At 46.6% G+C, this 21,772-nt stretch overlaps 2 protein-coding genes across 2 annotated transcripts in view; one reads left to right on the plus strand and one right to left on the minus strand.

Moving 5' to 3' along the window:
- SMC1A (structural maintenance of chromosomes 1A) overlaps window positions 1-7,620 on the minus strand; it is a 31,860-nt gene extending 24,240 nt beyond the window's left edge. Inside the window, exons 1-5 of the mRNA XM_061179431.1 lie at window positions 7,422-7,620; window positions 2,371-2,559; window positions 2,140-2,252; window positions 948-1,151; window positions 616-854 (exon numbers count right to left, since the gene is read on the minus strand). Of these exons, the coding sequence (XP_061035414.1) occupies window positions 616-854; window positions 948-1,151; window positions 2,140-2,252; window positions 2,371-2,559; window positions 7,422-7,530 (854 nt within the window). The 5' untranslated portion in view covers window positions 7,531-7,620. The remainder of the gene's footprint in view (window positions 1-615; window positions 855-947; window positions 1,152-2,139; window positions 2,253-2,370; window positions 2,560-7,421) is intronic.
- A 178-nt stretch (window positions 7,621-7,798) lies between these two features.
- On the plus strand, window positions 7,799-21,665 carry RIBC1 (RIB43A domain with coiled-coils 1). Its single transcript, XM_061179432.1, has 8 exons — window positions 7,799-7,945; window positions 8,348-8,440; window positions 14,026-14,142; window positions 15,765-15,846; window positions 16,051-16,407; window positions 20,506-20,624; window positions 21,066-21,460; window positions 21,576-21,665. The coding sequence occupies exons 3-7, from the start codon at window positions 14,026-14,028 to the stop codon at window positions 21,447-21,449; spliced, it is 1,059 nt and encodes a 352-aa protein (XP_061035415.1). The 5' UTR covers window positions 7,799-7,945; window positions 8,348-8,440; the 3' UTR covers window positions 21,450-21,460; window positions 21,576-21,665.
- Window positions 21,666-21,772: the final 107 nt, after the last annotated feature.

The raw sequence follows: 21,772 nt of genomic DNA on the forward strand, positions 1-21,772 counted from the left end.
AACCAGTTAGCACCGTGGGAGAAGGGAGGGTTCCAAGGCTTTTTAATCCAAAGGGGGCCTAAACTCCAAGCCTCAGGAAAGTGCCTAAAAGACAAGGGCCTGATGTCCCACAGATCCTCAAAAAAAGGGGCTATTCCCTAGAAATGATGGCTTCGGCCTGGCATTCCAGCCACTCTATAAGGTAAAGCTACCACCCCTGCCTCAACCCTAGCCAGGCCAGGCCCCTCAGTAACAACTCCCAAGAGTAACCTGTGTTCATGTAATCTGACTTAACCTTTTCAAATTTCTGTCCTTTAAACTTCAAGCTCCAGTTTTCCTCTTCTAGGAAGAAACTACCAGCCACGAGTGGCTTCCCATCACTTCCTCTCACTTGGCAAAGCCACCACCCCTTTCAAGTTCTCCTCTTCTGAGTACCTATCTACCCGGAGTCTGAGTACTTAAATACTCTATTTGTCTAAAATGCAAGTCAACAAATGTGCCTGATTCTAGCCAAAGCAAGTCAAGGGGAAGATAGAGAAACTAGTATAGGCACTGGGCTCTGGGCTCAGAGGAGCCCTAGGAAACAGCACAGCCTCTTGGCTTTCCACAAGTCACATGCCCAGGTCTGCCACTTACTTGATCTCCTTCTCAATCTGCTGCTGCTCCCGCATCATTTTGCCCAGCTCCTTCTTCTTCTCCTTCAGCTCATCCTCTACCTTGTCCATCCGCTTCTTGTCCTTCTCGATCTCCTTGTTCTTAGAGGCCAGTTCTTTGTTGAGCTTCTCGATTTCCACTTCATTATGATAAAGTTTGAAAAGTTGCAACTGTACCTGAGCTCGCACCACCTCATCCTTCAGGCGCTGGTAGCGGTCAGCCTGTGCAAATAGGGGTGTGGAGGCAGGGGTGCATCAGTAAGGCACTGGCTTCAATCTGGCCTCTCAGAGCCCAGAGGCAACCTGGCCACCTACCTCTTCTTTTTCTTGTTTGGCCTCCTTGCGTTCAGCTGCGATGTTTTTTTTGCGATGGTAATTAAACTGCGTGTCCTCTTCAGCTTTCACCATTTCCTTTTTTCGCTTGTCATATTCCTGGGCCAGCTCCCCAGAGCGACTGATCTCTTCAAAAAGAGCTGTCCTCTCTTTGGGGTTCTTCATGGCAATAGATTCCACAGCGCCCTAGTAAAGGTCAAAACACTCTCCCCACTTAGACCCTAGCCAGTCCAGTTCCCGCTACCCACTCCCACTCAATCATTCAGAAAAAGTTCACTGATCCCTTCCCCACACTGGGTGGCACATTTCACCACTGAGCTTTGAGGACACATTCCCTGCCTTTTGAGGTACATGGGGAACAGAAGAGATAGAAGCAGAGACAACACCGTGTGTTACATGCAATGACAGCAGTAGCACAGAAAAAGAACTAAATGAAGCTTGAGGGTAGGAGACTGGTAGGGGTACCTATGTAGGAAGGTTTCCCAAAGGTGACATCTAAGCTGAGTTTGGAAGATGGGCAAGAAACTAATCAAGAAAGTAAGAGAGACAAGGTTATTCCACGTAGAGGAAAATTAATATTGCAAAGGCCTGCAGGCCAAAGAAAGCAGGTGAATTTGGGGAACTGTAAAAGGCTTAATTAGGCTGGAGGGCAGGGCTAGAAGGGAAGAGTAATGGCATATGAGGCTAGTGAGGTGAGCAAGAACCAAAGGGTGGTGTTTCATGAATGATAGGAGCTGGATTTCATGCTAAGGCAACGGTTCTCAAACTTTAGTGTGCATCATAATAACCTGGAGAGCCTGGGAAAACACAAATTGCTGGGCCCCACCCCGTACTCTCTGCCCCTATAGGTCTGGGGTAGGGCCTGAGACTGTGCATTTCTAACATGTCCCCAGTTGATGCCGATCTGGAGACTACAATTTGAGAACTGCCATCAGAGGGCAATGAGAAATCACTGAAATGTTTTAAGGAGAGGAGGGAAAGAAACATATTTGTGCTCCCATAAGATGATCCTGGCCTAGGGGATGAACAGGAAGGGGCCAGACTGGAGCTGGGAAGCCCAGTGAGGAAGCCGTTACATTAGTTCAGGGGAGAGATGATGAAGCCAGAGATGCAGCAGGTCCAGTGGGGATAGGACAAAAAGCAGGTAGCCAAAAAAATTGTTAAAAATGCCCACCTGGAAGACGAGGAAGTTACGAGCTTTGATAAGAATGCCCAACTTCTCTAATTCCTCACTGTACTCATGTAGCTGGACCACTTTGTTGTTGATCTTGTACTCAGAGGAACCCCCTACAAGACAATGCATGAGTCAGCCGAAGGTTAGGCCTCCCTCCTACCCCAACAAACTAGTCTAGCCACCCCCCGATGCTCGTGGACCCAAGGAGAACCTCTGGCCAGCCTCACCCACCAACAATGACACGGGCAAAGGTGCGGTCCTCAGCACCCTCCTCAGAGTAGACCATGCTGACAAAGGCCCGGTTGGCAGCTGGCTTGCCCACAGGAGCTCCATGGATCAGGTCCCTCAGGGTCTTTACCCGCAGGTTGCTGGTTTTCTCACCCAACACAAAGCTGATGGCATCCATGAGATTTGACTTACCTAAGGGAGGACAGGACAAAGTAGAGGAGGGGAGGTCAGGAAGAAGGGGAGAGGAAAAGGAATAAAGGAGACATTGACAAGAACATAAATGTTCCCTAATCACTCAGTGCACAGACTAACAGGAGGACAAAATACTGCTTTGCCCCTGTAAAGGTTGGGCCTGACCAAAGCCCTGGATCAAAGGCTTAGAAAAACAGCTCCTCTGCAGTTACCACTTACAGCAGCCAAAAACTAGAACCCCATCTAAGGAAATGGTATATTCACAGAATAAATCGTTCTACAACATTTTTTTTTTTTTGGCCATGCCGCGCAGCATGTGGGATCTTAGTTCCCCAACCAGGGATCGAACCCAGGCCCCCTGCATTGGAAGTGTGGAGTATTAGCCAGGGAAGTCCCTCTACAACCTTTGATGACATGGGAAAATACCCACAATAGGAGAAACAAGCATGATACAAAACTCAACATAGTTTAATCTCAACCAAGTTTAAAAAAAACACACACACAAAACAAAAAAACACACAGGGGCTGAGGGAAAGGGGAAAATGCAGAGCTGTTATTTGATGAGTACAGTCTCAGTTTTGCAAGATGAAAAAGTTCAGAAGATTGATTGCACAGAAATGTGACTATATTTAACACTACTGAACTGTACACTCAAAAATGGTTAAAATGGTAAATTTTAAGTTATGTGTATTTTAACATAATTTTTTTAAAAAAGGCATATTCCTATAGTGATACAACATGAAGCACACAGCATCACCTATGAAGTATCTTACCAAAAATATTTGACCTGAATCTAAACAAACCTTTAGACCTACCTTCCAGTTTATAGGAAATACAGCAGTTAGAGAAACATGGTAAATGACACCATGAAAAACCTTAAGACAAACACAGAATGTGGGATATTCTACAAGACAACTGGTCTGGTCTTTTCAAAAAGTCAATGTCTTTTGGGGAGAACCATTCCAGGATACAGAGATTACTGAGACATAAGCAAAGGCAGCACACAAACTTTGATTGGATTCTGGTTCCAAAAAAATCCCAAAAAGACATTTTGGGGAGCAATTTGGGAAGCTTGAATATAAACTGGATAACTGATGACATGAGGAAATTAATTCTCTCAGGTGTGATAATGGTATACTGGTAAACAGGAGAATGGTGATCTTAGTAGATGAATGCTGAATCCTTTAGGGGTGAAACGTCATTATGTCTGCAATTTACTTTCAAATGATTAAGTAAAACACAGGTGTAAGTTTGAAAAGTTTCATAATCAAAACTTGGGGGGACTTTCCTGGTGATCCAGTGGTTAAGAATCCGTCTTGCAATGCAGGGGACGCCAGTTCGATCCCTGGTAGGGGAACTAAGATCCCACATGCCGCGGGGCAACTAAGCCCACATGCCACAACTAGAGAGCCCACGCACTGCAACTAATGAGCCCACGTGCCACAACTAGAGAGAAGCCCACACACCGCAACGAAGAGCCTGCACACTGCAACGAAAGATCCTGCATGCCACAACTAAGACCCAATGCAGCCAAAAAATAAATTAAAAAAAAAAAAAAAAAAAACTTGGGCAGAGGGAAAGGCATAAAAATATAAACAGTATAACAGTGGTCATTTCTGGGAAAGAAAATAGGTAACAAGTCAGGGAAGGGAGAGAATCTTCTTTTTTACTGTATATCCTTTGGGATTTTCTGAATTTTATACCATGTGCATGTATTCACTATTCAAATAAATAAATAAGGCTTTTAACATTAAGAGTGATTATCTTTTCAGTAGTGGAGTCACAGTTTTTACTTTCTCTATTTTAGACTCAGAAAAAAATATATTTAAAAAAATTTAGACTGGGGTTGGGGGTAGGGAATAGTTTAATCTCTATAAATTCTATCTCAAGATTCTCCCCAACATGCTATCTGACCTTGAACTGAGGACCTGATTTCTAAAACCCTTCTACCCAGCTATAAAAATGGCAGCCCAGGTCCTTCCACAGAGGCAGTACAAGACAGTGATTAAGAGCTTGGGTTCTAGTCCAACAGACCAGGTTCTAATCTTAGTTTCACCACTTTTAGCAGACCTTCCTTTCCCTCACCTGCAAAATCTGAAAAACCATGACTCATGGGTAAAGCATCTAAAACAACGGTTGGCACATAGTTCTCTGTGGGAGTGGCGGGAGCACAGGTATGACAGGCACAGGTTCTGATCCTGGCTCTGAGAATCAAGTGTGCAAGTGATCACAACTCTTTGTGCCTGGATCTTCTCATCGATAAAACACAGATAATGGTATCTCCCTCCTAGGATCATTGTGAGAATTTAAATGTAAAGTTTCCTAATAAATAAAGTACTTGCCACACAGTGAATGCTCAATAAATGGCAATCCTATCCTAACCAGGTCTGGACTCTTAGCTTAGTCTCCCTTATCACAGCAGGACTAGCACATCATGCAGACCAGGAGTCAGCCTTTTAGGCACCCATTTCCAACTTTTGGGCTTCTCCCATGCTCTCCAAGGATGGCAAGAACATCTCACAACCAAAGGCCTCCCTACTCTCAATCATTCAATATTGTAAACATTTTTATAACATGCACTATGACCTGAACAATGATATAATGTTTCAAGGAATGTCTTCTTTGGGGCACTCCATAGACCAGTGATGAAGATACAAAACAGAATAAACGTCAACATGTAGAAAGTGTCTACTGTGTGGCAGAGAGGAATTCACTGAGGGGAATCAAAGAATGCCTTGTGGAGCTGGGCACTGAAGAATGGGGTCGGATGTAAGCCTGACATCTACTCGAAGAATGAGGAAGAAGGCGGTCTCTTCCCCCTCCCCAACTTTCCTTTGATTATAAAAATGTAGCTCAACTTAATCCTTGGAGCAGAGCTCCCTCGCTTTCCCACTTGTATCCCTCACAAGCATCCTATAAATCTACTTCTTGCCTGTCAAAAAAAAAAAAAAAAAAAAAATGAACGGGGTAAGGGAGGGCCAGTCAGACCAAGGGCCTTTTCGGAATACCTGGGTATACAAATTTACCCATGTTGGGGAGACTGAATGCCAAGAGGTGCATCTCAGATCTTTCCACAGGGGCCACCACACCAAAATCCTAAGAAACTGCAGTGGAACCCCAAGCATTAGCCATCTAGGCCAGTAGTTCTCAAATGAGGTGGGGGAGGGTGGAGTGATTTTGCCCCTCCCCCCTGGGGACATCTGGTAATGTCTGTAGACATTTTTGATTGTCACACCTGGAGGGGGTGGGGGGGTTGCTACTGTCACCTAGTGGGTAAAAGCCAAGGATGCCACTAAACATCCTACAATCCTAAAAGCCAAGGATGCCACTAAACATCCTACATCTTACAATGCCACTAAACATCCTAATGGGTAAAAGCCAAGGATGCCACTAAACATCCTACAAGGACGGACCCCACAGCAAAGCATTATCTCACTGTAAATGTCAATAGTGCTGCTGTTGAGAAACCCTGCTTAATAGAGAGCCATATCTAGGCAAGACTCCAGGGAAGGTCATCAGTTACAGCTACTTCAGCAAGGGCAGTCCCTCAGGCTAGAAAGTGATTCAGCTAGAACACCTCTGAGGTGAAGGAACACAGCAGGATTCCAAACAGATCTCTAATGTCCGTAGATAGGAGGACTCCAGGGTGTATAATTTAGAGATGGGGAATTTAGATATGAAATAGAGGCCTTATCTGACTACCCTTTCTTTCTTCCTTTCCTTCCTTTTTCTTTCTTTTTATTTTTTCTCCCAGTTTTAACAAGATATAACTGACATACAACACTGTATTACTTTCAGGTGTACAACATGATTCTGTATTTGTATATATTGCAAAATGGTTGCCACAATAAGTTTAGTTAACATCCATCACCTCACAGTTAATTTTTTTCTTGTGACTTTTTTAAGATCTACTTTAAAATATACAAAATATACAATACAGTACTGTTAACTAATGACCATTCTTCCTAAAAAGCCATCCAAGTCACTCTATCACATCACTGTATCACATCAATCCTGCACAGCACTTATCACAGCCGAAAAATAACTTATTTCCTCCTTTATTATCGTCTTTCCCCTCTGGAATGTAAGTTCTCCGAAAGCATGGCTTATTCTGTTCTCCGCTGTTTCCACAGCACCTTGACTGAATAACTCCTTATAAAGCAGTAAGCATTCAATAAATTTGACGAGCGAATGAGTTCTGACTTTTGACGGTTTCAGTGGTAGGAAAGGCATGCCTCGAATTCGAGGCATCCCCACCTCTCAGTTGAGGCCAGGGAGTCGAGACCCCAAGCACTCCGGAGACGCGAGCTCGGAGTCCGAAATTCAAAAGTGCCGCCTCCAGAGAAGAGTTTTTAAAAGAAGAAGAAAAAAAAAAAGGAATTGGAGTGTACCAACGCGAGGCGGGAGGGGGCGCTGGGATGAAGCAGAAGTATACCGTTTGGCCCGGAGGCTACGGGAGGGCCACGAGCGGTCCCACATCTGCCTGGGGGTTCAAACAATGCGTGGAGGCCGGATGCAGCTGCTCCGGGGAGGAACTGCGCGGCCAGCTACTGGCAGCCGGCTCCGGACGCGCCACTTTTGGCTGCAGAGGGCAGTGGGCGGGGTAACGTACACTTCGGCCCGTACCACTCGGGCCGGGAAGGGGGTCGCGCAAAGAGCGGGCAACTGACACCTGGGGAAAAGGTTCGCGTCAGAGCACCCGAGCGGGAAAAGCGGGTCCAGGTCGAACCCCTCAGGAGGGCAAGGAACCTGTTAGGGTTCGCGACATTTCAGGCTGCACAGGCTGGGTTGTACTACTGTGCTGCCGGATGGGGGGGTCCAGGCTGGGACGTTAAGCAGGGCCGCAGCCGGGTTTATCTCACCAGAGCCATTGGGTCCAATGATGGCGGTGAACCTCTGAAATGGTCCGATAATCTGCCGACCCTTGTACGACTTAAAGTTCTCGATCTCAATCAGCTTCAGGAAACCCATGACCGTGGCGGCGCCGGCGGCTGTAAGAAAGGCCGCGCCGTACGCCCGCGAACTGTGATAGCCCGCGCGGGAAACACCGCAGTGCAGGCCGGGCGGACGGCAAACCTCGCGAGAATAAGTCCAGGCCTAACGGCATTTTCGGCTTCCGGCGCGGGCGGGGCCTTCGGGCTGACGTGGAGGTTTTCTTGATCCGTTGCCAGGGCGCGAGGTTACGACAGTCATTTGGGCCCCTCCCCTCTTTCTTGTCGCACGGCAACGCAAACCGCCTCTTCACCCAACATAGTCTTGGAGGAGGCAGGCGGGGCCGGGAGGAGTCTGCAGCTGTTGGGATGGGGGAACCTGTCTGAAGGAGCCGATCCTTGCGGAGACAAGCCAGGAGTCACAGCAGGATTATGCCCTCCAGGGCAAGAGGAAGGTGGGAGCTCGGCTGCGGCTTTTGCCTGGCCGACGGGAAGGCTCAAACAAGAACGGGGTCGGGAATTGGAAGGACCCCAGGGAGCGGAGGGCTGTACAAGAAGGAGGGGCCAGCGGGAGGATTCCGTGTTAGAGTTCAGATCTTGCTGAGGGTGGAGTAGGGTTGGAAGTGGAGTGGGGTGGGGTTATAGGTGGGATGGGGTGGGGTTATAGGTGGGATGGGGTGGGGTTATAGGTGGGATGGGGTGGGGTTATAGGTGGGATGGGGTGGGATGGGGTGTGAAGGGGGATGGGGCGTGGATGGAGATGAGGGTACTCTGGAGCGACTGGGATACGGGCTGGGGAAAACTATGGCCAGAGGTACTGTCCCTATCCCCCGCCTCCCTCCTGTTTCTCCAAGCAGAGTTCAGAGACTGCCGCTATAGCTGCTATAGTCTTGGACCTGATCCTAGACCCAACCTGGGAGCTTCAAAATTGGGACTCCTTGCTGAGAAAGGTATTTTGTGTGAACCCCTGGGAGTCAGGGTCCCTAAGCCAGTGCTCTCCACCTCTGTCCTTCTTCCCTTCTCCCCCCTTCATCTCTCTCTCTCCGTGCCTCACCCCCATCCCATTCCCTCCTCTCCATCCCCCTCTGCCGTCCCTTGCTTCCTCCCTTCCTCTTCTTTCTCTGCCCTCCACCCCTATCAACCGCCCTGTTGCCCTCTTTCCTCTTTTCTCCCTCTGCCCCTGACTCTGCCCTTTCTGTCCCCTTCCCCTCTATTTCCCATCTTTCTGTCCCTCTCCTCCATCCCCTCATCCCCCATCACCTTATACCTGCTTTTTACTAAGCCATGGCCTTAGCAGTCCAAGAGGCTGTCTGTGGAATCTTTCCCTTCAGTGTGACCTTATATTGTGGTGACAGATGGAATGAGTAGGCTGGCGTTGGTGCTTAGACTTAGACATGAAAAGGGTCTGGTGGCTGCCACAGCCATTCCTGTAACTACTTTTTAAATGATGTCTGGAGGCTGGGAAGAGTCTTAAAGTCTTAGGACAAGTCCAGGAAAGTGAGAAAGCTTGGTTGATGCAATCTAGTAAATGAAGTTCAGTTGGGAGAAACAGTCATGATCAGGCTGAGGGGATAAAATGACCAAAGGACAGCAATCTCATATAATTGACAGGAACTACTGTTCCATTTAAGATGAAATGGAGCTTGGGGGGGAAAAATCAAATTGGATCCCTACTTCTCACACCATATACAAAATGCAATTCCCAAATAGATTAAAAACTTAAATGAGAAAAGCAAAACTTTAGAAATTTTAGAAGAATATATAGGAGAGTATCTTTATGACCTCAGGGGATTTCTTAAATAATAAAAACTTTTGAGCTTAAAGGAAAAGATTGGTAAATTTGACTACATTCAAATTCCTCCAAATTACAACATAAAGTGAAAAGATGGTAAGTGCACACAGAAAGCTTCTAAAGTATTGATACTGTTCTATTTTCTGGGTTCTGTGGAGGGTTCACAGGTGTTCATTTTGTTGTTATACTTCATAACTTACATGTGTTAACCATATTCTTTTGTGTGTATCAACTGTTACCATAAAATTATTATAAAATAATAATAAAGTGAAAAGACAAGCCACAAATTGGAGATGTTTGCCACAGGTAAACTAAGAAATGATTAGTGTGTAGAATACATAAGGAACTCCTAAAATTAATAGGAAAAGGACAAACTGATTTTTTTTTAATGAGCAAAAGATATGAATGGGCGCTTCACAGAAAAGAAAGAAAAATGGACAAAACACACATGAAAAGATGTTACAACCTCATTAGCAATAAGGAAAATTCCAATTAAAACTGATAATTATAATTTTATACCCACAAGTTGGCAAAAATTAAAAAGTCTGTAATATCCAGTGTTGCTGAGGATGTGGAGTGGCTAGAGTTTTTATACACTATAGTGAAAGTATAAATTAGTACAATCTCCTTGGAAAACAACATTATCTCGGAAAGTTTAAATAGGCTTATGCCCTATGATCCAGCACTTCTGCTCCTAGGTATATGCTAGGGAAACTTTTCCACCTGTATATATAAGTCTCTTTTAATCTACAAGTCCCTCCTCTTTTCCTCTTGCAATTAAAAAATAAATAAACTGGGTTGTTTGACTAGAGTCCTAGTCTCTCTTGAACCCAGTTCAGTCAGGCCCCACCAAAAATGTTCTAATCAAGGTCATCAGCAACCCTCCCCTTCAAATTAGTCAGTTCTCGTCTTCATCTTACTTAACCCATCATCGGTTGCTCACTCTCTCCTCCCAAAAGCACTTTCTTCACTTGGCTTCTCAGGCATTCCCGTTTTTTCTCCCACCTCACTGGCCACCCCTTAGCCTCCAGTGCTGGCTCCTCCTCTCCCTGTCTCCCCTGAGGCATTCTTAACTATCTGCAGTCCCTTAGAGATCTCTCACTGCCTCATAGCTTTAAATTCCTTATATCAGGATGGGCTAAATTATGCTGAGGTTACAAACAACCTCAAAATCTCAGCAGCTATATGTGGAAGCTAATAAATACAACAAACTAGTAAATATGACATAAAAGAAGCAGACTTACAGATATTGAGAACAAACTAGTGGTTACCAGTGAGGGGGCAGGGGCAATATAGGGGTGAGAGAGTGGGAAGTACAAACTACTGGGTGTAAGATAGGCTCAAGGATGTATTGTACAACATGGGGAATATAGCCAATATTTTGTGATAACTGTAAATGGAAAGTAGCCTTTAAAAAACTGTTTAAACGTGTGTGTGTGTGAGTTGTGAAAAAAAAATAATATCTACTTCATAGAAATATTAAGAAGAATACTAGTAGGTCAAAAATAGTCAAATATCAGCATTTTCATATGATGCAACCTAATAAATGAGTTACTAATACAACATGCTTATAATTGCACCTTTACAGTAAATACTCAGTAAATGTTAACTGTGATGACAATAAAAAAAAGAAAAAATAATAAAATAAAATAAAATCATAGGCTATATAAAGCTTAGTAAAAATATGTGCTACATAAGAACAAATTGTTTCTGACAGAGGCCCTGAGAAAGCCTTCTATAAATGAGGAGCAAGAGCTTTTGTTTAAGTGATCTATTTTTGTTTATTTTTAGTTTCAAGCTATGTTACGGGTGGGTGAGGTTGCTGGTTAACTAAATTCCAGTTAGGTAAGGTCTTGCTATACAGAAGCAGAAAAATAAAATTATCAAAAAAAAAACTGTTTAAAAAAAAAAAAAACCTAAGGACAACCAATCCAAACAGCCACCTAGGCTTTCTCAAATAAAGCAAGCGCTTCAGCTATAGCCAATCAAATAATTTCCTTGCTTTCCATCTCTTCTCTTTAAAGATCTTTCCCTGAACTCTTCTTAACCACTTCTGGTTTGACACTGCCCAGTTTGTTTTTTGCTCAAATAAACTCTTAAAAACATGTTTTTTTAAGTCTCAGCAGTTCATAAAAACAAAGATTTCTCACTCCTGCTTCTTGTCCACTGTGGGTTGGCTACATCTCTGCTCTGTCATCACTCCAGGACTGAGGCTGAAGGGGCAGCGCTCACCTGGGACATTGCCGGTCCCACAGCAGAGAGTGAAGAGAGAAAGTGGCTATCTTTTTTTTTTTGGCCACGTGGGGCTTCTGGGATCTTAATTCCCCAACGAGGGAACAAGGGATCTAACCTGTGTCCCCTGCAGTGGAAGCGCAGAGTCCTAACCACTGGACCACCAGGGAATTCCCAACAGCAGATGTTTTTGAACAATAACAAAATGTACCATACTATATGTATGCTATCAGTGGGTATCTAATCAACCTCTCAAACTCAACACTTCGAAACTGATCTCCAGATCCTCATCCCATTCTGTTCTCCCCACACAGACTATTCAGTTGATAGCAACTCCTCTGACTGCCCCAGCCAAAATCCTTGAAGTCATTCTTAACACTGCTCTCTCACAGCACATCCAATCCATCAGGAAGTCCTGTTGGCTCTGCCTTCAAAATATATACAGAATCTGACCACTTCTTGCTACATCCGCTGCTACCAACCTGGTGTGAGTCATCATCATCTCTTGCCTGAACGACTGCAATAGCCTCCTGTCTGGTCTCCCTGCCTCTAGCCTTGCCTCCCCTCCCCTCCAGTCTATTCTTAACACAGCAGCCAGAGCGATCCTTTAAAAATCAAAGACAGGACACATCACTCCCACTGCTCAAAATCCTCCAATGGCTGCCCATTTCTCTCAGAGTAGAAGCCGCAGCCTTTACAATGGTCTATAAAGTCCTACATGCTCTGCACCCCCCCACCCAATCTGTCTAATGTCATTTCCCACTCCTCCTTGCCTCCCTGCTGTCCCCTTGAACGTGTGCCTCTTCTGTCCACCTTAAGGCCTTTGCACTTGTTCCCTCCGCCTGCAGTGCTCTCCTAGTTATCTGCATAGGAGACTCTCTCACCTTCTTCAAGTATTTGCTCAAATATTACCTTCTCAGTTATGCCTCCCCTGACTTCCATATTTAAAATTGCAACACGCCCCCCACTTTCTTGGCACTTCCAATTCCCCTTATCCTGCTCTATATTTTTTCCCGAAGCACTTATCATCTTCTTACAAACTGTTTAATGTACTCTCTATAGTCTGTCTGTCCCCACTAGAAAGTAACTTTCACAAGGACTCAGATTTTTGTCACTTTTGCTCCTTGATGTCTCCCAAATGCTTAAAGGATCATCTGACAGTAGGTACTCCATAAATATTTGTTAAATGATAGAATGAACATGGGTGAAAAAAGCAAGATGCAGAAGAATGCATACTGTGTGATACTCCATAAAATTCTGAGACAAGAAAATGTTTTAAAATATTGTTCAGGGAATTACACACACACAGTATATTAATGCATATTAGTAAGGGAATGGTAACATTTTGGATAGTGGTTATCTCTTAGGGTAAGGATGAGGGAGGAGAGACATAAGACCCTTCAATAGTATTGATCATTCACTATTTCTTAAGTTGGGGAGTTGGTTCATGGGTCTCTTTTATCATGCGTCCTAACTTACATATGGCTTATATATATTCTCCTGTATGCATCAAATATTTTAGTTACAAAATGGTTAAAAGAGAGAGAGAGAGAGAGAGCGAGAGAGAGAGAGACCGGAACTAGCTATACGAGGAGTTGGAAGAATGGTGTTCCAAACGAAGGAACACAGTGTACAAAGGCCCTGAGGTGGGAACAGTTGTAGTGTTGGAGGACTTGATAGGAAGCCAGTGTGCCTGGAGCACCGTAAGCAAGGGATAGGGAGGCATGAGATGAACTGGAGAGGTGTGCAGGAACCAGATCTTGAAAGCCCACAGTAAGGAGTTTGGATCTGATTCTAAGTGCAGTAGGAAGCCAGGGGAGGATTTTAAGCAGGTGCAAGACATGATCAGATTTAAGTTAGCAGAAGTGGTTTGGGCTGTGGCTTTGGCTGGCTCACGTGCCAAAAGTGGGCCTCCCAAAATATGAAGGAACACAGGCAAATTTAAGCCCTCTAGCCTTTCATTTGACTGGAGAATAAGTAATAAAAATAAAGGGGGAATGGTGGTGGCATTTACTGAAACGGGGAAAACTAAATAGAACATAATGCAAAAGGGATGTTGTAAATGAGTTTGAGACTTGGAAAGGTGAGCAGGGGTCAGATCATGAAGACTCATAAATCTGGCAAAGGGGGTTGGACTTGATCTTGTAAACACTGGGGAACCATTTGCTTTAAAGCTGCTTTTAAGGGTTTTAAGCTGAGGCGTGCCATGGTCAGATTTGCTTTCAGAAAAATCACTTTGGTAGCCAAGGCAGAGAAAGAGGTAGAGAGCATAACACTGGAGCAAGGGAGGCCAGTGAGGCTCCTGGGAATATTGTCTGGCACCAGCTTGTGAGGCCTGAATTAGGGTGGTGACAGCAGAGATGGAGAACACAGATATGAAATATGTCAGGAAGTAAAATCAGTAGGAATCAATAACTGGTGAGATACTGTGGGGAGAAAGGAATGGGGGTGGGGGTGTAGTCAAGGAGGATGGTTAGCACTGATTGGCCATTCACCTCACCCTTGCTCCAGATGTATAAGGTAGACCCACCACCAGATCCCAAGGAGGTGGCAGCCATCGAGGCTAGAAGAAATCAAGAAAAGGAGCAACAGAGCCGATTCTTCAATGTGTGGACCAGAGGAATGCGGGTGAGTGGGCAGCGGGGACTTTCTCTGGACCAGGGGCCACCTCACTCTTGCACCTGGAGAGGAACATAGCAGTGCCCATCACAGCCCCTCCCTGATTCAAGCAGACTGTAGAGCTAGAAAGGAAGGAGGAGGGTGAAAAGGCACCCACCCCCACATGTGGGAAGGGCCTGGGAAAGGGGACTGGGGGTGCAGGGGAAGAGACTGGGGGAAGAGGAGCCAGTGACAGCTGACTTCTCCAGTCAGCTCAGGGCCAAGTGGCCTGGTTCTCAAGAGACAGGCAAATGGAGCCGAAATAAGTCTATAAAGAATATTTGGGGGCTTCCCTGGTGGCGCAGTGGTTAAGAATCTGCCTGTCAATGCAGGGGACATGGGTTTGAGCCCTGATCCAGGAAGATCCCACATGCCGCAGAGCAACTAAGCCCGTGCGCCACAACTACTGAGCCTGTGCTCTAGAGCCCGTGCTCCGCAACAAGGTGCAATGAAGAGTAGCCCCCACTCTCCATAACTAGAGAAAGCCCACGCCCAGCAACAAAGACCCAACTCAGCCAAAAATAAATAAATAATAAATAAATAAATAAATAAATTTATTAAAAAAGAAAAAAGAATATTTGGTATTGCACGCATATGCCTAAACTCTTCCTGGAAGGCTACATAAGAAACTGTTAACTGTTCCCTGGTGGTCCAGTGGCTAAGACTCCGTGCTCCCAATGCAGGGGGCCCGGGTTCGATCCCTGGTCAGGGAACTAGATCCCACATGCCACAACTAAAAGATCGCATATACTGCAACGAAGATCCTGCGTGCTGCAACTAAGACCCAGTGCAGCCAAATAAATAATAAAATAAATAAATATATTAAAAAAAAGAAACTGTTAACCAGCCTGAGGGACAGAGATGGGAGGGACACTTACTCTTCACTAAACTGTATTCCCTTTTGCACTATTTTGAAACGTTTTAAATGAATTATAATCAAAATAAAGAGAAAATATTGATAGTTTAAGAAAAAATAGATTGCTGGCTGGGTGGATGAGTGGTGTGACTGAGATCTAGTTGGCAAGCGTTTCCTCAGGGCCTGCTCTGTGCCAAGCACTGGGTTGGGCAGTAGGGATACAAAGCTGACTAAGGCCCAGTCTCTGCCCTTATCAGGCTCACAGTCTGGTGTAGGAGATAATCAATAGAGGCAAACTTCATTATAGTGTGGGCAGTGGGCCCTAGATTCTATGGGAGTAGCACCTGCTGGAGGGGTCAGGAAAGTGAAGTCTGAGCTGGTCTTAAGGGATGAATAGGAGTTTGGGTAAAGAGGGGAGGAAAGAGTGTTCCAAGTGGAGGGAGATGCTGGAGCAAAGGCTATCAGTATGAAACAGCCTAAGATGTGCAGGGAACTGTAAGCAGAGCTCCTGAGGGTGGGAGAGGGGAAGAGGGTGAGATGAGGCTGGAGACAGAGGAAGAGGCTAGACCACTGAGGGACTTACAAACCATGCTGAGATGATAGAACATTATCCAGTAGGTACTGGGGATCCTATAGGAGGATTCTGAAGCAGGTAAATTCTGAGCAGTCTATGTTAGAGCATTCAAGGCCCACTGCTGGGCCCATACCTTGATTTAACTCATTTCTTTGGGATCAGGTGGATGCTGAAGCCCTGAACAGCCAGGTGGAAGAGAAAAAGCTTCGGAAGGCAAAAAAGCAGAGCAAGGTGGCAGCTTATGGTAAAAGCCCAAGGCCAGGGGCCAGCCAAAGGGGAAAAGCAAGGGCCTGAGTGGGATAAGGCAGGGCAGTTCTGCTTCGGAGTGGGGCCTGAGGCCTGGGGTGTGGTAAGACAAACCAGACTGGCCTTTGGGAACAGTGGCTGTGCTGAGTGGGCTCTGTCCCTCCCGTGGGGCCTTCTCCATGCCCCTGCCCACCACCCCCAGGTACCAACCAGGTGCAGTATGATATGGTGGCTCAGATGCTAGAGAAGGAACAGGCAGAACGGACACGTCGGCTGGACAAGAAAATGCAAGAGTTTCGGAAGCAGAAGCAGAAGCAGCAGCTCGAGAAAAGGCGTGAACTTGACCTTTGGGATTCAGACCGACTCTGGGGGGAGTTTCCAGCTCATCTTGGTGACAATGATCCCCACTGGGGCCCAGCCAGCCTGCAGTGCTTCTCTTGGGAAGATTTGGACAGGGCCACATGCCTGAGAATGCAGCAGGAGGAGTTCATGCACAGCCTGCAGAGGCCACTGCAAGAGCAACAGCAACAGCAAGCCAGAGTTGAGGAGAACTGTGCAGGTAAGCAGCGGGGCCCTCCAGGCTGTGACCTGAGGCCTAGTGGGGAGTCATCCTGAGCTGGATACAGCGCCCAGAAGACCAGAACTGTGTGGGGAGGTCCAGTTACCCATAGGGGCTGATGCTGAAAGGTTAGACTGAGCAGGCCCCAACCTCCCTGACTTTCTTCATCAACTAACAGTATAGCCACTGATCCCCAATCAGCCTGGCACTCCATTACCTGGAGGCAGCAGAGTGAAGACAAACCTAATGGCTCTGCTGCTTACTAGCTGGTTTGGGCAAATGAATTTTCCTCTCTGTGCTTCAGTTTCCTTATCTTTAAGATGAGGAAATTAATCCATACCACATAGAGCTCGTATGAGAATGAAATGAGATACTGTAAGTAAAGCACAAGCATCAGTGCTCAATAACCAGTAGCTACTATCAATATTACTATGACATCTGTGGCCATGTCCCCCTCTTCCATTAGAGTAAGCCTTTCATGGGCAAGGGCCATCTCTTATCTACTCACACTGCTCACCTTTAAAACCACCCGTTATAGCACCCTGTTCTGTTATACCGCTTATCATGGAGGTAACTAAGTATCTGAAAGTATTTGTGGAATGTCTGTCTTCTCCCCAAAATGTCAGCTCACTGAAGATGAACCACATATCTCATTTCCACCCCTATATTCCAGTTGCCTAGTACATTGTCTGCCACAGTGTCAGGAGCTCAATAAATCATTGTTGAATGAGCAATTGAAGACCAAAGTAAACAAGAAAGGCACCCTACCCTCCAGGAACCCACAGAACCATGCCTTCCAGAAAATCAGTGTAGAGTAAGAGGAAAAGATACATGCACAAGTCATTTACCAGCACATATCTATACTTTAACACTGCGTTAGGTACTGTGAGAGGTACTGTGATAGAAGTATATATAGGACACGGAGGGAACATCAATATGGGAGTGGTCAGTTCTCACAAGGGAAGGGAGGCAGGGTAGGGGGTTGGCACAGGCCCGCTGTCAGGAGCCAATTTTGGAAAGTTGGGTACAATTTCGGCAAGGCAGAGAGTGGGAATGAGAAAAGGTCATTCTAGGCAGAGCGGGTAGCAAAAGGAAGAGCTAACCTTTGCTGAGCACTTACTGTGTACCAGACACTGTGCCAAGATTTCTACCACGTATTAACTCATTTTATCCTCACAACAACCCTATGAGGCAAGTACTAGTAGTATCCCTATCTTCGGTGGAGGAAACTGAAGAACAGAGATGTTAAATAACTTGCCCAAAATCATACAGCTAGTGGGTGATGGAGGCGGTAAGTGAACTCAGGCAGGCTGGCTCCAGAGCCTGCACTCTTGACCGCTACGCCACACTTGCTGTCAGTCACCATGAGAAACTGGGGACTCAGAGGCCAAGGGAGAAGTTTCAGAGAGGGAGTCATCAATAACGTCAAATGCCCCAGAGAAGTTCAGATAGGAAAAGAATGAGACTTGAAAATGAGATTTGGAAAATGAGATTTGGAAATTAGGAGTATTTGGTGATTTTTGTCAGAACAGTTGCAGTGGAACCAGGGGCCAGCTGCCCAATGGCAGCAGGCAGGTGTACGAGAAGGTAGAGCAAGGCAACAGGGACAGCAGAATGCTGGGAGAGAGTCTGTGTAGTGTCATGGAAGAAGCATGGGCTGATTCCTCAAGAGATCTGGATTCAAATCCCAACTTACTACTTGCTGGCTGTGTAACCTTGGGCATTTTACTTCACCTCTGGACCTCATCTGAAAAATGGGGCTGATCTTTCCTCTCTGGGTTGCTACAAAGAGTGAAATGAAACAAGGCACCCCTATCCTCCCTTCCCCTGCCCTCCAGTCTCTGAAATCTGTGTCCCTGTGCCTCTCCAGAGCCAACCCCTCAGCCTATGCTCTGGACCCCATTCCCCCTGCCTCCCACACAGGCTGTGCTCCCTTAGGTACTCCCCACTGGGTTCTCAACACTTGCCCTTCCACTGGCCCCTTCTGTGAAGGCTGTAAGCATGCTTGTGTCTAACCCTTCTTAAGAAAAAAACAAAAGTCTCCCTCCACTCTGTGATTCCTCTAGATGCTGTGAGCTAGCTGTTTTCCTTTACAGCCATACTTTCTGAAAAATCTGCTTCCACTTGCTCTTTCCTTCCGAACTTTCCAGTCACACCTCAACCCCTGAGATCTCATTTCTCCCCACACAACTTCACTGACACTACTCTTACTAAAATCATCAATGCCCTTTGTGTTATCAGGTACAAGAGGCTCTGTTCAGTCTTTTCTCCTTGACTGGGACTTTCTTGCTACACTTGACTCTGATCACATCTTCCTTCTTGAACCTCTCTCTTCCTTGGCTTCTGTGACAGCACATTCTGCTTGTAGCTCTCCGATCATTCCTCCTCTGTCTGCCCTTTATGGATTCCTCTTCCTTCTACTTCTTCCTTCTTGAGACTCTGTCCCTGGCGCACTCCTTACCCTGCATACTTGCCTCAGGCGCCCTCGGTCCTCACTCTGGTTTCAGCTAAAATGTCGCCACCTCTGTGCTGAGGACTCTCTACCTCCAGAATCAGATATCCAGGTGCCTGTGGACCACCTCCAACTCAGCTTCCTAAACAATTCATCAGTGCTCCCTAACCTGCTCTGAATTCTGTATCCTCTAGTTCCAGTGGTGGCCATACAATGCATGGAGTCATCCCAGCCAGGACCCTGGAAGGCATCCAAGTCTTTCTTCTCCCTTACTCCCTCATCCAATCCATCAAGTACTGCTGATGTAACCTCCATATATTTCCCCTCCATCCTTTCCGTCACTGGCCTCGTTTGAGCCCTCCCAACTGGCCTACTGCCTTAGCCTCCAAGATGGCTTCCCTACCTCAACTGTCTCCCACCAGCCTGACTGTCCTCTATACTGGCCACCAAAAGGAGCTTTCTAAAATGCAAATCTGTGTCACCCCCTTACTTAAAATCCTTCCATGTTCCCCACCACCTTCAGGGTCAAGTTTTTAGTCCTTAGTCTGGCCCCTGTAGAGCTCCCTAGTCACTTGCATTTTATGCTCTAGGAAGAGCGGACTATTTGTAATTTAAGATACAGACCATGCTGTTTCTTGACTTCCTTCATTCATTTGATAAATATTTACTGAGCACCTACTATGTGCCAGGCTCTGATGCAGGTGCTAGGGCATGGTAGTGGATAAAACAGACAAAAATCCCTGCTTTCACAAGGGTTACCTTCTAGTGAGGAGAGAGACAGGCAATAGACAAAAATAATTAAGTAAAATGTAGGGTGTATTGGATGGTGACAAATGCTAGGGAGAAAAATAAATCAGAGAAGGAGGATAAATGTTGGGGCCAGGCAGGTGGCAATTTTAGGTAGGAGAGACAGAAGGCCTCACTGAGGCGGTAACATTTGAGCAAAGACCTGAGGGAGGCCAAAGAGCATGAGACAAGAGCAACGTTTACTGCAAATCCCTGAGGCAGGAACGTCTGGCATGTTCAAGAAACAGCAAGGAGACTGGTGTGGCTGGATTGAAGCCAAGTTTCAATACATTTGCTCATGCTGTGCTTGCAGCCTGGAATGCCCTTTGCCCTTTCTGACTATATGCAACATGTATTTCAAGGATCACCTCCTCCCGGAAGCCTTCCTCTCACCCAAAGCTCTCTTAATGCCCTACACACATCTCTGTCATTGCCCTTACCACATTGTGGTATGATGATCTACATTTGATCCATCTCCTCCATTAGACAAGGAACTCTCTGAGGACAGGATCTAATTCGTTGGTATCCTCAGAACCCAACACATGGCCCTTAGACTGAGGCTCAGAGATGAAATGATTTCCCCAAGGTCACACAGCCCAGAAGCAACAGAGCTGCACTGAGACTCAGGTCCATTGGAGGCATCTTTCAGTGAGGCACCTGAGAAATTCTTGTTGCTGTCACTTTGGTTATCCCTAGCCCCAAAGAGTAGCTCCTTCCACACATTCCTCCAATGAGGACATTACCCCCTTCCCAAACATACATACACATACATCCACAAAGCTCGCTGAACAAATGGCTGAATGAGTGAACCAGGAATGCAGCAAGCCAGTACAGTGCCCTGACCATATTTCTCTGTGTAGATACGCTCAGTGAACAGCTGCGCCTAGCCATGGACTTGCGGGCCACCCAGCTGGCCAAGCTGGAGGAGTGCTGCCGCAAGGCCATAATGTCTGCCAAGGCCAACGCCAACAAGGCCCAGGTACGTATGGCCAGAGCCATCCAGTGCACCCGGCTCTCCCCAGTCCCCTGAACAAAGTCCTGGGGAACCTCAGCCACATCTTTCCCCTCACAACCCTTCTCGAATTAACACCAGCCCTCTCATCTACCTGAGGATTTCCCCGTTCACCCAAGGGCCCTCTTAGGGCAGAAGGTCCCCTTCCCCACCTCCAGACTCAGGATGACCTGAGAACAGAACACTGCCTTCCCTTCCCCAGCCTCTTAGTCTAAGGGCTTCCAGAAGGCAGGGGAGTTCCCTGCCCATTCCACCCCTTCCCCCACCTTAAGTCATTCAAAGGCCATGCAGTATCTGTTCCTTCTCTCCCTGAGATGGAGGAGAGTAGGGCCATGTCTCCCCCTCCCCTGTGACTGAGAGTTCCCTGAGGCTGGGCATCCAAATGCTCACATTCGGGGGCCCCACCAGGTAGCTAAGATGGCTAAGCAGCAGCGCCGTGAGCATCAGCACCAACGGGAGGCCAACTTCTTGAAGATCCAAAACCAGATCACAAGTGACCTACTGACTGAGAACCCCCAGGTCGCCCAAAACCCTATGGCTCCGCACAGGGTCCTGCCCTATTGCTGGAAGGGCATGACTGCAGAGCAGAGAGCTGCCATCAGGAAAGTACAGGAGGTGCAACACCATGAAAAGGAGGCACAGCGCCAGACCGAACAAGCACTGGATACCAAATGGGAAAGCCAGCCTATATGCTTGGCCCAGGCGGCAATGGAGCTAGAAGGGCAGGAGAGGGAGCTGTGTGCTGAATTTTGGTGGAGACTAGGCTCCTTCAACCAGTGGCTGGCTAAGTAGCAAAAAGACCAGTGAGTTCTAGGGGGTGGCAGCAGGGATGAATGCCAAGGGAGGGTGGAGACGGATGGCAAGGGCCAGGGAGAGAGGGAAAGCCCATCACCTGAGGCCTCTGGATTTCTTTCACAGGCAGAATTATCTGAATTCAGTAATCTACACCAATCAACCTACAGCCCAATATCACTTGCAATTCAACACCAGCAGCCGCTGAGCTCAGGATGGTCACCTCTCCTTCCTCCCCCATCAAGCTCACAGAGGCTAAGAGTCAAGAGAGGAAGATGATGCAGACCCCCTCCACCAATCCATTTCCCAGTGGGAGAGCTGAG

Source organism: Eubalaena glacialis, chromosome X (assembly GCF_028564815.1).
Source record: "Eubalaena glacialis isolate mEubGla1 chromosome X, mEubGla1.1.hap2.+ XY, whole genome shotgun sequence".
Classification (NCBI taxonomy): Eukaryota; Metazoa; Chordata; class Mammalia; order Artiodactyla; family Balaenidae; genus Eubalaena; species Eubalaena glacialis.

Excerpts from the sequence above, each read along its gene's own strand:
- RIBC1 (XM_061179432.1), top strand. The coding sequence starts at position 14,026 with ATGTATAAGGTAGACCCACCACCAGATCCCAAGGAGGTGGCAGCCATC. Across the intron at positions 14,143-15,764 it reads TGTGGACCAGAGGAATGCGG|GTGGATGCTGAAGCCCTGAA; the intron begins GTGAGTGGGCAG and ends CTTTGGGATCAG. Across the intron at positions 16,408-20,505 it reads AGTTGAGGAGAACTGTGCAG|ATACGCTCAGTGAACAGCTG; the intron begins GTAAGCAGCGGG and ends TTCTCTGTGTAG.